This window comes from Gallus gallus, chromosome 11 (assembly GCF_016699485.2).
Source record: "Gallus gallus isolate bGalGal1 chromosome 11, bGalGal1.mat.broiler.GRCg7b, whole genome shotgun sequence".
Lineage (NCBI taxonomy): Eukaryota > Metazoa > Chordata > Aves > Galliformes > Phasianidae > Gallus > Gallus gallus.
Genome location: NC_052542.1, coordinates 5,892,760 through 5,906,273, shown reverse-complemented (window position 1 = coordinate 5,906,273; position 13,514 = coordinate 5,892,760). Strand labels below are relative to the sequence as shown.

Genomic DNA, 13,514 nt, shown 5'->3' with positions numbered 1-13,514 from the left:
CCAAAGTCAGTCGAAGTGCATCCTTTGTTCTTGACTGAAGGCTTGGTTTTGGTTTGGGGATTATTTTCCTTGAACAAATTGATTCGTTCAGGCTTTCCCCAAGTCATGCTCACTAGCAGAAGCGCGGCTCAGCAAGGGCCAGGCTCCCAGCTTGCTGCTACCTGCCAGCCCCTGGGCAGGCTCTGCATCAGGAGCTTCGTGGCACCACACTGCAGTGCGCCAACAGGCAGCCTTTGGGTGTCAGGCATCTGACGGGTCTCACTGGTGGGGATTTGTGCCATTTTGTATTAATGACCGCTCCTGAGGCTATGACGTCCTACATCATAATGCGACTCTGTTTCTGTTGTCTTTCCCTTCCTGACTTCAGCAGAGTTTTCTTTCTCACTTTTCAATGAGAAATCTTATTATATTCTAACAGCTTCAGGGAACAGTTTTCTTGTACCTCTTTGTGTTTTCTACAATGAAGTAGGAAGTAGTATCTTGCAGATTGCTGGAAACCTAGCCCAAAGGAGTTAAGATTATCATATTATTGTGATGAGACTTCTTCTATGTGGTGGCCAGAGGACTCTCTGGGACATATCCTGAAAGCTTCCTCCCATGAGAGAGAGAGGGAGGGAGGGAGGAAGAAAGCAAGTAGCCTCCTACAGAGTCTCCTCTGCAAACAGGCCTTTTGCTTTAGGTAATCAGCTGCTCTTTGCATGTTTCTTAGGAATTGCAATGTGATGTGTCTGTAGAGGAAGATAACAGGCAAGAATGGACCTTCACACTGTATGACTTTGATAACAACGGAAGAGTCACACGTGAGGTAAGCACAGTACAGCTGCCCCTTTGTGTGCAGCGTTTGCTAGCAAGAGAAGTGTTTTGTAACAGGAACATTTTTTCTTCTATGAAACAGAAGTGTCCTGCCAACTTAAACAGCAGTTTCCTTGGACCCTTCCCTCCTAGAAACAATCCCACCGGTAGCTTACTGTTTTAAGATGAACTGTACCACTTTTGAAGCTGGTTGTTGTTTAATATCTGAGATTAGCCTTTTAAAAAATAGTGCTGGCATTTGAAGGGGAAAAATATCTGAAGCAACTGAACAGCTAAACACATTGTCAAAATAAACCCCTGCAAATGTATATTGTTCTGGCTTCTATCCTGCTTTGCAGAGTTAAGCTAACCAAATAGCAAGGTTGCTTTCTGAAATTCTTTCCAGTAGGACTGACTATACTGTCCTGTTGTTTTCATGAATATTAGGCTGGTCTTTGCTTTCTCTCTCCAAGTATAAATAGTGTTGATGATGCTTGCTGTGGTGCCATAGTGGATGAATGCCTATCATAGCACACCTGTGTGTATTTTTTTATTATTAGGATGTCTTCAAGTTGTATGTCATGAGAAAATAAGAGGCCAAATAAAAGGTTGTATAGATTAGAGTATGGTCCTTCTTCCATCCAGGTTGAATGAAACTTCTAGAAGAGTGTGTTTTATTGAGATTTTCCATGTTGTGCTGTCACTGGTTTTTGTTGCAACCTGTTTACTTGGCTCCCAGGCCTTTAGGTAATCAACTGAAAATTGACAGTTTGTCTTTGTGGGCACATATGCTGTTATCTATGAAAATCACTAAGAAATGATTGAAAGGAGTAGGGTAATACTGAAAGCGTACTGACATTAGGTCACTAAGTAAAGGGCAGAAATTTCACCCAGAAGACTAAAGCAAATCTCTTCTGGCCTTTATGAACAAATTGCTAAAAGCAGTGGTTCAAGGTTTTTAATGTGTGTGTGAGCATCATTTCTAGCTCTTTGTTGTCTCTACTCTGATAGTGGATTGAACAGTCAAATAAAATCTGTGCTCCTCATACAAGACAATAAGCAGAAAAAACGTTACAGGCCAAATCCAGCTTTCCAGTGAGAACATACGCTATGGTGAGAGGGGGCAAGGAGAAGAAAGGGAGAAGAAAGGAGGAAAAAAAAAAGAAAAGAAAAAAGAGTATCGTCTTTGTTGATGTATGGAACCGAAAGTAGAAGAGTTAAGTAACTTGCCTGAAGTCTCACAAGAACCTAGTGGCAGATTGATGCCAGATCTTTTGAGACCCAAGGCTAAGTCTTCATTACAAGATTACCTTAACTGTCAAGAAAGGGGAAGAAACACAAAACACAGCAGAACCAAAACCCACACACATGGGTGTCCTTTACATTCAGGCATGGAATTCCCATTAACATTAGCGGGAGTTCCATGTGCTGAACATAACGAGAATATGCTTTTAAGTATGCATACAGTAATTATTTGCGATTATGTGGTACACCAAAGGGCTTAATTTGACTGTACTTAGAGAATATGTTACAGCCAAATTCTGCTTCTCCCTGGTACAAGAGCAGGCTGCAGCTTAACTGAAACAAAATCTATGCAGGGATTGGAAATTATACTATGCTGAGGTCTGGAGGTTGCTAGAACCTGTGCCAAAAAAAAAAAAAATTCTTTTAACCAAGGGTCCAAATAGGTTGATAATTTTCAGTTCTTTGCATGTGACCGAAGATAGTAACTCATAGTATGCGCCACTGCAGTTTTCCAGTTGTTATATACTTCTTTTGCAAGCTGTTCCATTGTCATTTGTAGAAAACATCTTGTTTGGTTTTCCTTTGTTGAATCCAGATGCAATTTAAGAGTTGTTTATACAAGAGTGACTAATGATAGCATCTCATCCACAAAAGAGGAGTTTCTGTCTCTTCGTATGATATAGAATTGCTTGTTCTATTAGGTCCTGAGACACCGGCACTCGACATTGTGGTCTTGATCCTGTAGTCTGTTAAACAGTTCTGCTCCTGATCCAGCAAAGGGCTTAACAATGGCAAATGTTAAAAATGTGAACAGTTTCAATTAAAATGAATGGGACACATGCTTTGAGTTAAGTGTGCAAGGCTCGTTGCTGGATCAGCAACAGAACAGACAGTCTGAGGAAGAGAACTGAGTTGTAGCAATGCCATTCAGTGAGCTGATGAAAACCATTTCAGAACTGGTCAGCTTTTCTAAACAACAGTCCACTGTTCTTTTGAGAAAAGATTAGTGTGGACCTTCTCCTGTCTGAAAATTTCACTTGACTGCCTCCTGGATTTATGATGGGATTAAATAGTGAGATGAAATTTCTTGTTAGGTTTCTATCTGTGGATTTTGACGTGCCTTAAAAAGTGAAATCGGTGTTATCATCCTTGTTTTTCTTCTTGGAAAAGTGAGGCACTGGAGAAGGAAGTGGCTTGCCTGCCCACATCCATTTCATTTGATTCAAACGTGTTCTTTAAAACCTTGGACTTCATGTCCAGAGAGTTTCTAAAGGATACAGTATAAAATGAAGTTTGTAAGAGACATGTAGGTGGGGTGTGATATTGCAAGTGGACTGAGTGCTTTATTCATGAAAACGTTTGAAAATTGTGAATAAGAGATGGATTCAGTTACTGGATAAAGTTTCCCTTGGGTTTTACACCATGACAAGAGCATTCAAATTCCATCTTAGTGAAATTTATTCTGGATCTTTACAACGTTTTCAGAACTTGATACTGCTTTAATTTCCTTCTAGAGTTTTCTGATTTATTCCCTAGTCTTTATAATTAGAACCTCACATCTAGTCACGCTTCTTGAAGGGATACACCCATGGAAGCATAATTATTGGGACGGCAAATTAGAAAATCAGCAGTAGTTTTTGTTCTCAAAATACTGTTTTTTCTGTCTTAGAAGACTATCATTTTTCAGTCCTTTTGGCATAGTGAGAGATAATTTTTCCTGTTCTAATATGTATATGACAAAAGTTGGCTAATAATGTTTCCCTTCATTCCATAGACCATAAGAGGACAATTCATTATGTACCGCAGGTCTTTTTAGAACTGACAGCTGCACTATAATTATCTTCATATGGATATTTGTAATCGGACTTGAAACTTGGATAATTGAACTAATGTGTTTTGATCCATGAGGTTTTATACTGAGCTCTCTGAATGTAATTATACTTCATAAACACGGAGCGTTTTTTTTGCAATCGGTTCTTTCTTGGAAAATATCATTGCTTTGGTGAATAGCTGCAGAAATAAGCACTCCAAAAAAAGTTGCTTGTCTGGAAAAAAAGAAAAATGAAAAAAAAAAACCGTGGGAATTTACTCTAGACTAGTTGTTGAATAGATAGCAAGTGAAGCTCCTTTCAGGCTCCAAATAAAGACAATTCAAAAATTTACATGATCAAACAAAGCTGATGTTGCAACAAAAACATCCTGCTGTATGTAAAAATCAGACTACAAAGGAGGTACAGATAAGACATTTGTACTTTTCTTTTTTCTGAGGGAAAGGTAATGAACTGATATTGATGTTTCTCTTCATACATTTTTAATGCTGAAAATGTTCTTTGTATTTTACATTAAATACCTTTTTTCTTCTCTTCTGTTTCTTTCCATTTTTTTTTCTTTTTTCTTTGTTCTTAATTATTTTTGCTTGTATCTTCCTATGAGTGAAAAAGCGTGAGGATATTTCTGCATTCAGAACTCAGCACCAAATCTTTGACCTGGGGAAGGATACTGGCTTTTCTGGGACTAGCATTTATCACCGTGACCCTTCACTTGAAATTAGCTGTTCTTCTCTGTGACCATTGCATTAACTCATGATAAAAAAGCAGCGATTGAGCCAACAGATAGAGGAGTCATGTCTGTCCATATTTGAGGGGTCATCATTTCAGCCCCTTAAATTGGTGGATTTGCACAGGAGAGAAATGTTAAGAAAAAATGCTTTCTGTTTTCGTTTTGAATTGAGTCAAAGGCAACACTGGACTAGCAATAGTAATTAGAAGCAAAAAATGAAAACTGGGAATCAGGACTTGCTAAACAACATGAGTTCTATAAGGAATGATGAATAGTTAAACATAATTTGCTCTTGTTCTTTCTTGTGGACCCTCTAGTTTCTCTGAAGTTTCTAAATTCCTGCTAATCTCCTACTGGAGATCAGTAAAGAATTCTGCAGAAAAATGTGTGAGTGCACCACATATGTGTGGCCTATACTGTATGTTTCTTAGTATTTCTAATGCAAGAATTTCTAGCTATCTATTAAAGTTTCTCTTTTTAATACATGTTGTTGTTACTAGCTGCTTGAAAACATAGGATGTGAAAAACAAAGATTAACACTGTTAAACCCTTCAGCCCTGCAAAAACCAACTGTGGTGTTCAATAAGCAAGACACAATTAAATCTGAGTATGTCATTTGTTAGTTGTTTGGATACTACCCAAAAAGCCTTTGTTTTTCTCTTTATGAAAAATTATCACAGTTTCAGCTTTCTTACTTGATTAAAATAGCTATCCCAGCAGAAATACTGCATACTTGCAACCTTTCAGAAGTCATTTAGATTAGCACAGCCCCACTAAATACACTTGGTTTACTACAAAGGAGAGAGATCATTTTTTCTTGTTCTCATTTCTCTTTACTGTTTAAAATACTAGATTATAAATCCACAATGATTTTTAAGTAGAAATTGTTTAGAAGTACATTACAGCACAAAAACCATTATTTTGGGAAAGTGGAAAACACTAAAAGACATTTATTTTTCATGTAAAAAACACAGATGCTTGAGACATGGGCTGGAACTCTGTGCTGGAGGTGCTGAATGGTCTTAAGGAAAGCAGCTGTAAAATCATGTGACCAGTAAGCACGATAATACACTGCGTGGAAAAGCTGGATTCTTTGATAGATGATCCTGAGACATGTTGATCAGCCTACCAGAGCAGAGGAAAATTTCACTGTGTTTTATTCTTGATTCTTGGCACTGAATTTCTCAATGGTGAAATGCACAAGCTGGCAGGTGCAAGTCAAAGCTTCATCCATGGGTTTAAGCAGTTCTTTAGGCAATGTAAATACAGATGATGTTTAGTGGGACAGGTTTCAAGGGGAGCATAAGTCACCCGTATCTGCCATGAGGCTTCTGGAAGATTACAGTTATTCTGGAGGTAAATATAGGCATATCTGTGAAACACAGTTATTGTAACATACTGTAATGGTCTAGTCTTAGGGATTTGGCAGATGCTGTTACCATGTTAGTTGCCCAAAAAGGGCTAGGAGAAGGTAGTTTCAGTCACAGATCAAAACTCATTCCTACCAGATCAGCACCCTAAGGAATTTGGAAGTGAAGCACCAACTGGATAGCAGCACAAGCCTCAAGCTGCCTTGTAGCTTGTACTACAAGGACTGTGATAGATGGTGGAGCAGTGAATGACCCAAGCAGACTTGTTGACCAAATCAGAACTGTCAGTTTGCTAAGACTTTCAAACCCAAACTAGGACCACAAGTAAATGAATCCTATAATAAAAATGTTATTGTTGGTATTCAAAAGATCAACATAAGCATTAAGTGGTTACTTATGGATATCCCTAACCTCGATCTTGGTATATATCCAGTCTAACGACCACATTCATTCAGTGCCAAAATGCAAAGCAGTTTAGATTGTTGTGGAAGAAGCTAAGTATTAAACATGTAATGAAATGCTAAGGCAGCAGATTCTATGGCCACAAGGTGTCCTGATCCCTTTTGCAGCCTCTTAAACTTCTCGGTGCCTGGACATTAATTTGGATTGACCTGTATCCATTTGGCTGTGAGGTGCAAATTGTCCTGATGTGATGCGTGTGCATATATTTCCGATTTGCCAAGTATGTGTCACACAAGTACTGCATCTGGCCTTCCTTGCCAGCATTTGGGAGTGCTTTTAAAACTGCTGAGTTAAGTGGCTTGACAGACCCTCATAGAACAAGAGGGACAGACTATGCCAAGTAGCACGTTAAACCTCATCACCAGAAAAACAAGGGTGGAGAGTAAAGGCATCTTTGCTATTGAAGTAAAAACAAAGTAAATGATAAGCTTGTAAAAACACCTGGTGTAGCTGAAAAAAGGGAGGGAAATAGATTGTTGTGAATGAAAAAGTTGATAATAATCTCTTGATAATAGTTTTGCATAGAAAGATGCCCTGTTGGCTAACCAGCAGTTGTTAAGGAATGTATGGGAAAAGCTCCATTTCCCCAAGGTGCTGAGTGTGTGAGGCTCCATTAACAATAAATGTGCTGCTGTAATATTCTGCCAAAGAAGTGGTTTGGTTTATGAAGGTGTAGGATTCTAGCAGAAAGTTTCTAGAACGTAATTTATGGAGGGTACATAGAAGACATGTCTTTTGTTTGACTGTGTCCTTAATTGGTTGCATTTTTCTTTTAGCGGAAATAAAAACTCAGCCCTTCTAGCTAGCTGTCAGATATGACTGTGTCTATCTAGAGGTCTGGCTACATTTCAGATTAGGGTGGATGTGTGAGGAGCAAGATGTGTTACAGAGCTGTGACGTGACTACTAGACTGTCACCGAGCAGTCTTCCTCATTCAGACTTCCGACAGTGATTCTTGTCAAGGGAATGGAAAGTGGCTATTGGTATGGCAGTCACAGCCCATTTAGAGACATGTGGCAAAAATAAAATACTGCAGATTCTGCTTTTTATGAATATGTTGTCTTCAACTCACACGTCTGGAGAAATTTCACTGAGTGCAGAAAAATTCTAGAGCGTACAACTTAAGACAAAGTCTGTACCTTCAAGCATCTAGTTATTGTTTTGCCAATGGATGGGGTCAGCACAAAGGTCACAGACACCAAGTTAAACAAGTATGTTTATCTTTACATACACTTAGAGCAGTGAGATAATAAGTAAAATGATACAGCAAGAATAAAAGAGAACAAGGTAGTGCACCTCTCCATTACTACATAAGATCAATTATAGTGATTAAGAAAAGATACATCACCAATTGCCCTAATACTTTACCATCACCCAGATCCGCAGTCTCTGGGGAGCCCTGGTTGCAGTGAGGATTTGGAGAGCCTTTCCTGGCAACTGGGAGGTCTTACGCAGTGCATCCACTCGTAGGTGAGGTCTCCAACTTTGCTACAAGAGGGTCCAGCTTCTATATCTGAACAAGCAAGTTTATGTGACAGTTAGGCAGAAACATCTGGTTTCATTCTCCTTTTTTTTGGATTCCACCTCAAGCCTGGCTAGGGCTCAAGGAGGAACCAAGGAAGTTTGTGTACGAGGAGGCCTTGACACTATACTTCTAAACAAGGAAAGGTTCATACATTCTCATAACGCTTTATCTAAGCTGCATCTCTTGCAAATGAGATGTTTTGTCCAAGATACACATTTCACTAATGATCACACGTATTTCGCTAGTGATTGGATACTGATAACACTTGGTTGTGAGATTCATGTAGTGGTCAGCTTCGGTTTGAGGCCTACTGATCAGGCCTTAGTACTTCAGTTATTCATTTTGGCTATTAATCTGGAAAATCGTTTACTGTAAATCATTTGTCCTGGCCATAAATCAATATTTCTTTAAATTCTGCCTGAGCAGAAATTAGTATTTCTATGTCACCTTCAAACCTGGTTAGATAATGAGGATTGTGTGATATTCTGGCTACAAAAGTGGTGTTTCTGCTGGGGGTCCTTAGGGCAAACAAAACTTTGAGCTGCCATTATTCTGGGAATGACTCCAGAAGAAGACTGTCAAAGTTAAGAGTTTTGAAACCTGACTCTTAAGTCTCCAAACCAACCGTTACATTTAACCAAGAATAATTTAGGTATTTCTTTTTTTCTCTCAGACATCTGTAAAAAGCTTTGGCACTAGGTTAGATTAAGGAGTAGGAAGACCAGCCATCACTGCTACAGAGTGGGGATGGCAGTGTTTCTTCTGTTTGAAACAATGAAAATGGCTAGTGTTCACTCTGATATAGCTAGACACGTAAGCATTTGTTCATGCCTCATTGCCTTCAAAGATGTGCACAAGAATGTTCTGTAATAGACTGGAATAGATAATCTCTGCTATTCAAAATTGTAACTTCAGAACTGGTAAGCTAGGTCACACTACAGATACGGTTGAGTGACAGGCTGCTTCCAAACCTGAAGTTTTCAGATCTGCCACATCTCTTACTGGTTTTCCTCTCTATAATCAACCAGTTAGGCATGCAAGAAGGAAAAAGCGAGATTTACTGGGGATGTAAAAATGTCCAATTTTTTCTTCAATTGCTGTGTTTGTTTTGGTCAAGTGAACTCAGTTTTTAGTGCAGAATGAATAATTATCCCTGAGTTCTACTGAAACCAAAAGAAAATAAAGGCAGAACACAATTTCATTCATTCATATCATGTTTTGGAAACCTGAATACCTTGTATTTTAGTTATTGTTTTGATCTGGTTTGCCCTCTTTCATAAATCTTACACCATTTGATGAAGAAAGAGTATGGATCAACTTGAATCGTTCCTTCTGCGTCTGTCAGATCTTTTACAGTCTCTGTTGGGAAAAAATGGGTGTTAACAGAAGAAAAAAATTATCCTTTTACGCAAGGTTCTGTGCAAGATCAGTTCTTCTCAATTCAGTGACTTCTGAGGATATTTAAGCATTTAGGAGTCTGAGGCCTAAACTAGTCCTGAGTATTGAGGTTTTGGTTTCATACAATTTTCACAATATTGTATCTTTTTGTGTTTCAATCCATCATAGGATATTACCAGCTTGCTTCATACCATCTATGAGGTAGTTGATGCATCAGTAAACCATTCTCCTAGTTCCAGTAAAACTCTGCGAGTGAAACTTACTGTGGCACCAGATGGCAGCCAAAAGAAGAAAAGTATATTGTTAAATCATACTGGTAAGGATGTGAGACCAACAACGGGGAATAAATATGAAAAATTTTAAGGGGATCTTAAACATTCATCTTCATATTTTGTCAATACAAATAATTAAGTATTTAAGGCAAATAATTCTGTGGGTATTTTAAAGCCCGTTAATCTGTTATAAGATCTCAGGTGCAAAATTGCCTACATTTTTTTCCATGTATGCTAAGCAAATTAGTGTCCCATTTCCGATTGACTTTTTTCTCTTGGCAGCAACAAGAGGAAAAATTACGTGTGTTGTGTAATCGTGTTTGTGTACCGAAAGGCAGGTTTAAGGCCTTTTCTATTTGTGCCACTCTAACTGTGCTATTATTACAGTGTTCAGTTTGTGTGAAAACAGGTGTGGTATAAAAATTCTTTTTCCAAGTACCTATTAGTGTTGCTGGATAAAAATAAACAATTAAGCATAACTGAACTTCATGGGTCTAAGTGTAAAAATTGCACTCATTTTTTTGATACTGGAAGAGCATGCCATTATAAAATGGCTTATACTATGATAGATTGTTCACCTTATATTCACTCTAATAATAGCTGTATGAACGTAATTGCTTCAGTAGGTTAAGTAGTACTAAATTAAGTACTAAACAAAATTCTTACAGTGTTTTGTGTAATACTTCAGTAGAAAATGTGGACACCTTATCCAGGAGAAGAGTCTTGATATCTTGGTTTTAATATAGACATCTACTCAGCCAAGTGCAGGCATAAGAAATTTTGCACTGCTGGAAAGCTTTGTCATGCATTAGTACAAGATTGAAATCCAAACTACCAAGCCCTCCTGAGGGACAAGTTTATCAGTGTGAATGTGGCTCCATTTAACCAACCAAATGGCTCTCAGCCCAACCCTGACTAATGTTCTACAGCCAAGGTTATGCCTGCTTAAAATCTGTCCTGTGGGCAAAAGCACTTTCAAGAAGGCTTTACAAAATGATGCATCACATCTTGATCTACGGACTAGAAAAAATGTATTTGCCATGTAGCATGTTAGTTATACTGATTAGGAAGGACAGCAATGTGAGAATAACGTCCTTTTTCTTGCTGGCAGATTTGCAAAGTGCAAGGCATAGAGCTGAAAGCAAAGCCAATGAAGAGTTAAGAAGCTCTGAAAAGAAGCAACGGGCTTCTCTCAGGTAAGAGAAAAGAAATGAGTCTTCTGAGAGGCACTGGGTGGCTCTGAGGAATCCTCAACTATTGATGAATTTGTATTTATTTAATTAAAAATATTAAAGCAGCAGAATTAGAGTGTTTTTTCTCCCTAGCGCAGGCAGCTGATAGCATCAATGTGTGAATACTTCATATGAAAAAGCAGCAACAAAGTTTTGATTGCATTTTAGGTCTCTTTCTTCTTAAGTGTGAAAGTTCTTTTCTTGCATTTTCTTCTGTCTGCTCCTCAGAGGACATGTAGTGCCTTTCTAGATGCTATCTGCAGATACTGTACCTATTAGTGAACTTTAAGCAATATAGCACAGCCTTCTGGCTAGAAGTGTCCTGAAGTCTTTTCATCTTCATAGATGCCATCTCCTGCCTATCCCTGTTCTCCTTTCAGCCCATCTTTTTCACTAGTCAATTCAATTAGATCCAAGCTTTTTTAACTCATTCTTGCTCAGTGGACCATAACCACTTCTCCTCCTGCCTTTCCTCTTGAAGGAAGCAGCTTTGAGCTGGCACTGGAATGTTGAGTAGAATGAGGGGAAAATTGAGCTTGTAGCTGAGGAGCAGACAGAGTCAGCTATGCAGAAAGCAGTCTTCATAGGGCATGTCCTATAGAATACGCAACAGCCGGAGCTTCCAGCATGCTGCTAGCTTCATGTTCCCTTCTGCTGCAGTAGTTCTGGTTACAGCAGCTGTGGGTGGCTCAGCCCCGCTGGCAGTGTATGTTTGTGCAGTTAGTCGAAGAAAATTCACCTCACTTAGCAGAGTGGCTGTGTCTTCTGACTCCCACGTGCCATAAACCCTGCTTCCTCACTTCCATATCATGTTCTCCTTTACAGAATTAGCTATTAAGTATCACCTATGTAAGAATTAGCCTGCTGACTTAGAACCAATATATTTATTGTAGTCTTGAAGGAAAACTAGGACCATTTCATTTCTTTTCTTTTTTTAATTCATGAAATTCAGAATACATTTCACTACTTGAAAAAATACCTGTTTGTTGTTTTTCAATGGAATCCAGCCTGCATGACTCATGCAGAATCACAGAATGGCTTAGGTTGGAGAGGACCTTAAAGATCATCCAGTTCCAATCCCCTGCCATGGGCAAGGTTGCCAAGCACTAGTTCAGGCTGCCCAGAATCCCTTCCAGCATCGTCTTGAGTGCCACCGGAGATGGGGCATCCACAGCCTCTCTGAGCAGCCTGTTCCAGCACCTCACCACCCTCTGAGTAAAAAATTTCTTTCTAACATCTAACTTAAATCTAACCTCTCTTAGTTTAAAGCCATTTCCCCAGAATGCATCAATTTCCAGTAGAGCGCAAGCACAGTAGTTTCTTTTTTGAACAGCTGCGGGTACACTTGCAGCCATCTAGAGATCAGACAAAAAAGGAGTTTTAGTTCTTTCCTAACAGAATGTATGGTATTATTTTGGATGCCAGTCCTGCGCAGGCCTTTTTCTTCTGAAGGTGTGTAATCATGCCTTTTGCAAGGCTGGCAAGAATATGTATCTACCCTGTTATTGTGACTTCTTTCTGGCACTGAACTTCAGAGTATGTGCTAGTCATTTGCAATGTACTTTTCAAGTGTTAAATTTTTTACAGCTAGGAACAATGTTCGTGTCTCAGACAAGTGTAGGTGTGCTATTCCTTTTCTGAACTGCATATTTTAATGGGTAGAAAAATAAAACAAACGCAGGTGATTCTGATACATTTTAATGTAGATCTGTTGCTCCAAATAGGTCATCTCAGTGTATAGTATCAGTTTCGTTTAGGATTTTCTACCTCATGCTGAGGAAGAGAAAAATGTTTACAGAAATGCCATAGTAATCATATTGCATTTGTTTCTTCCACTGCAAAATAAAAATCAATTCTGGTTTTCCTTGGACTTCGGTATACTTATCCCTAAGGAATGTATTGAGTTTAATACATTCATCAGAAGGAGAAGCATTCAATTTTATTAAAAATGACAACAAAAATGTGCCTCCCTTTTCTGGACAGAGTAGAAAAGTGAATGAGTTATGCCATTGCGTGAATGGCATCTGGATTAAATTTCAGAATTAAAGATGACTTCTGTTAGTAACTCTGTACAAAATCTTTTGTGAAATAAAGAGCACTGAGTGTAAATTGAAAGTTTTTGCTTACTGGTATCAAAGTGGTTCTCAGGTTTCCACTGACAAAGGTTTGCCCTTTAAATTTAATGGACTCTTTGACAATCTATTGCAGAAATCCTCTTTCAGTTTGAAGTCCCACTCTTATCCACCTTTAAAGTCCTGTTTTTGGAAATGTTTTAGGAATGGCACCCTGTTCATTCATATCCATAGGCACAGAGGCATCAAATATTGGGGTAGATGCTTGGCCCTGCTGCATTTGCCTTTCTCATCCTTTTGGTAGGAGGCTTCCTAGAGTGGACAAAACTGCATCCTTTGCTGAGCAGCATCAGGCAACTGTCAACATCTGCCAGTTTTTGTTGCGTCTCATTAAATGTGGACAGGACAAAGAGTCTGGCCACTGTGTGTGCTGCATTGCTATTGGTGCACTCTGGCTAAATTGCTAACTGTCAGGGAAGCTGAGCCTCATCGCCATCTCATGCTATTAGCACTGAAGCTTCCCCTCAAGAGCAGCAATGAGAACTTGTGAGCAGTGCTCACATTTCACAAATTCAGTCACTTAGGAA

The 13,514-nt window shown here is 38.9% G+C and overlaps 1 protein-coding gene across 4 annotated transcripts in view; it reads left to right on the top strand.

Moving 5' to 3' along the window:
• Positions 1-13,514, top strand: part of NKD1 (naked cuticle homolog 1) — a 110,174-nt gene that overhangs the window by 86,256 nt on the left and 10,404 nt on the right. For 3 of the 4 annotated variants that reach the window (XM_025154270.3, XM_414094.8, XM_046899710.1), the window contains 3 exons: positions 710-805; positions 9,520-9,667; positions 10,735-10,819. In XM_025154270.3, the coding sequence (XP_025010038.1) occupies positions 710-805; positions 9,520-9,667; positions 10,735-10,819 (329 nt within the window). The remainder of the gene's footprint in view (positions 1-709; positions 806-9,519; positions 9,668-10,734; positions 10,820-13,514) is intronic. The other variant, XM_015292399.4, reaches the window with a different exon arrangement.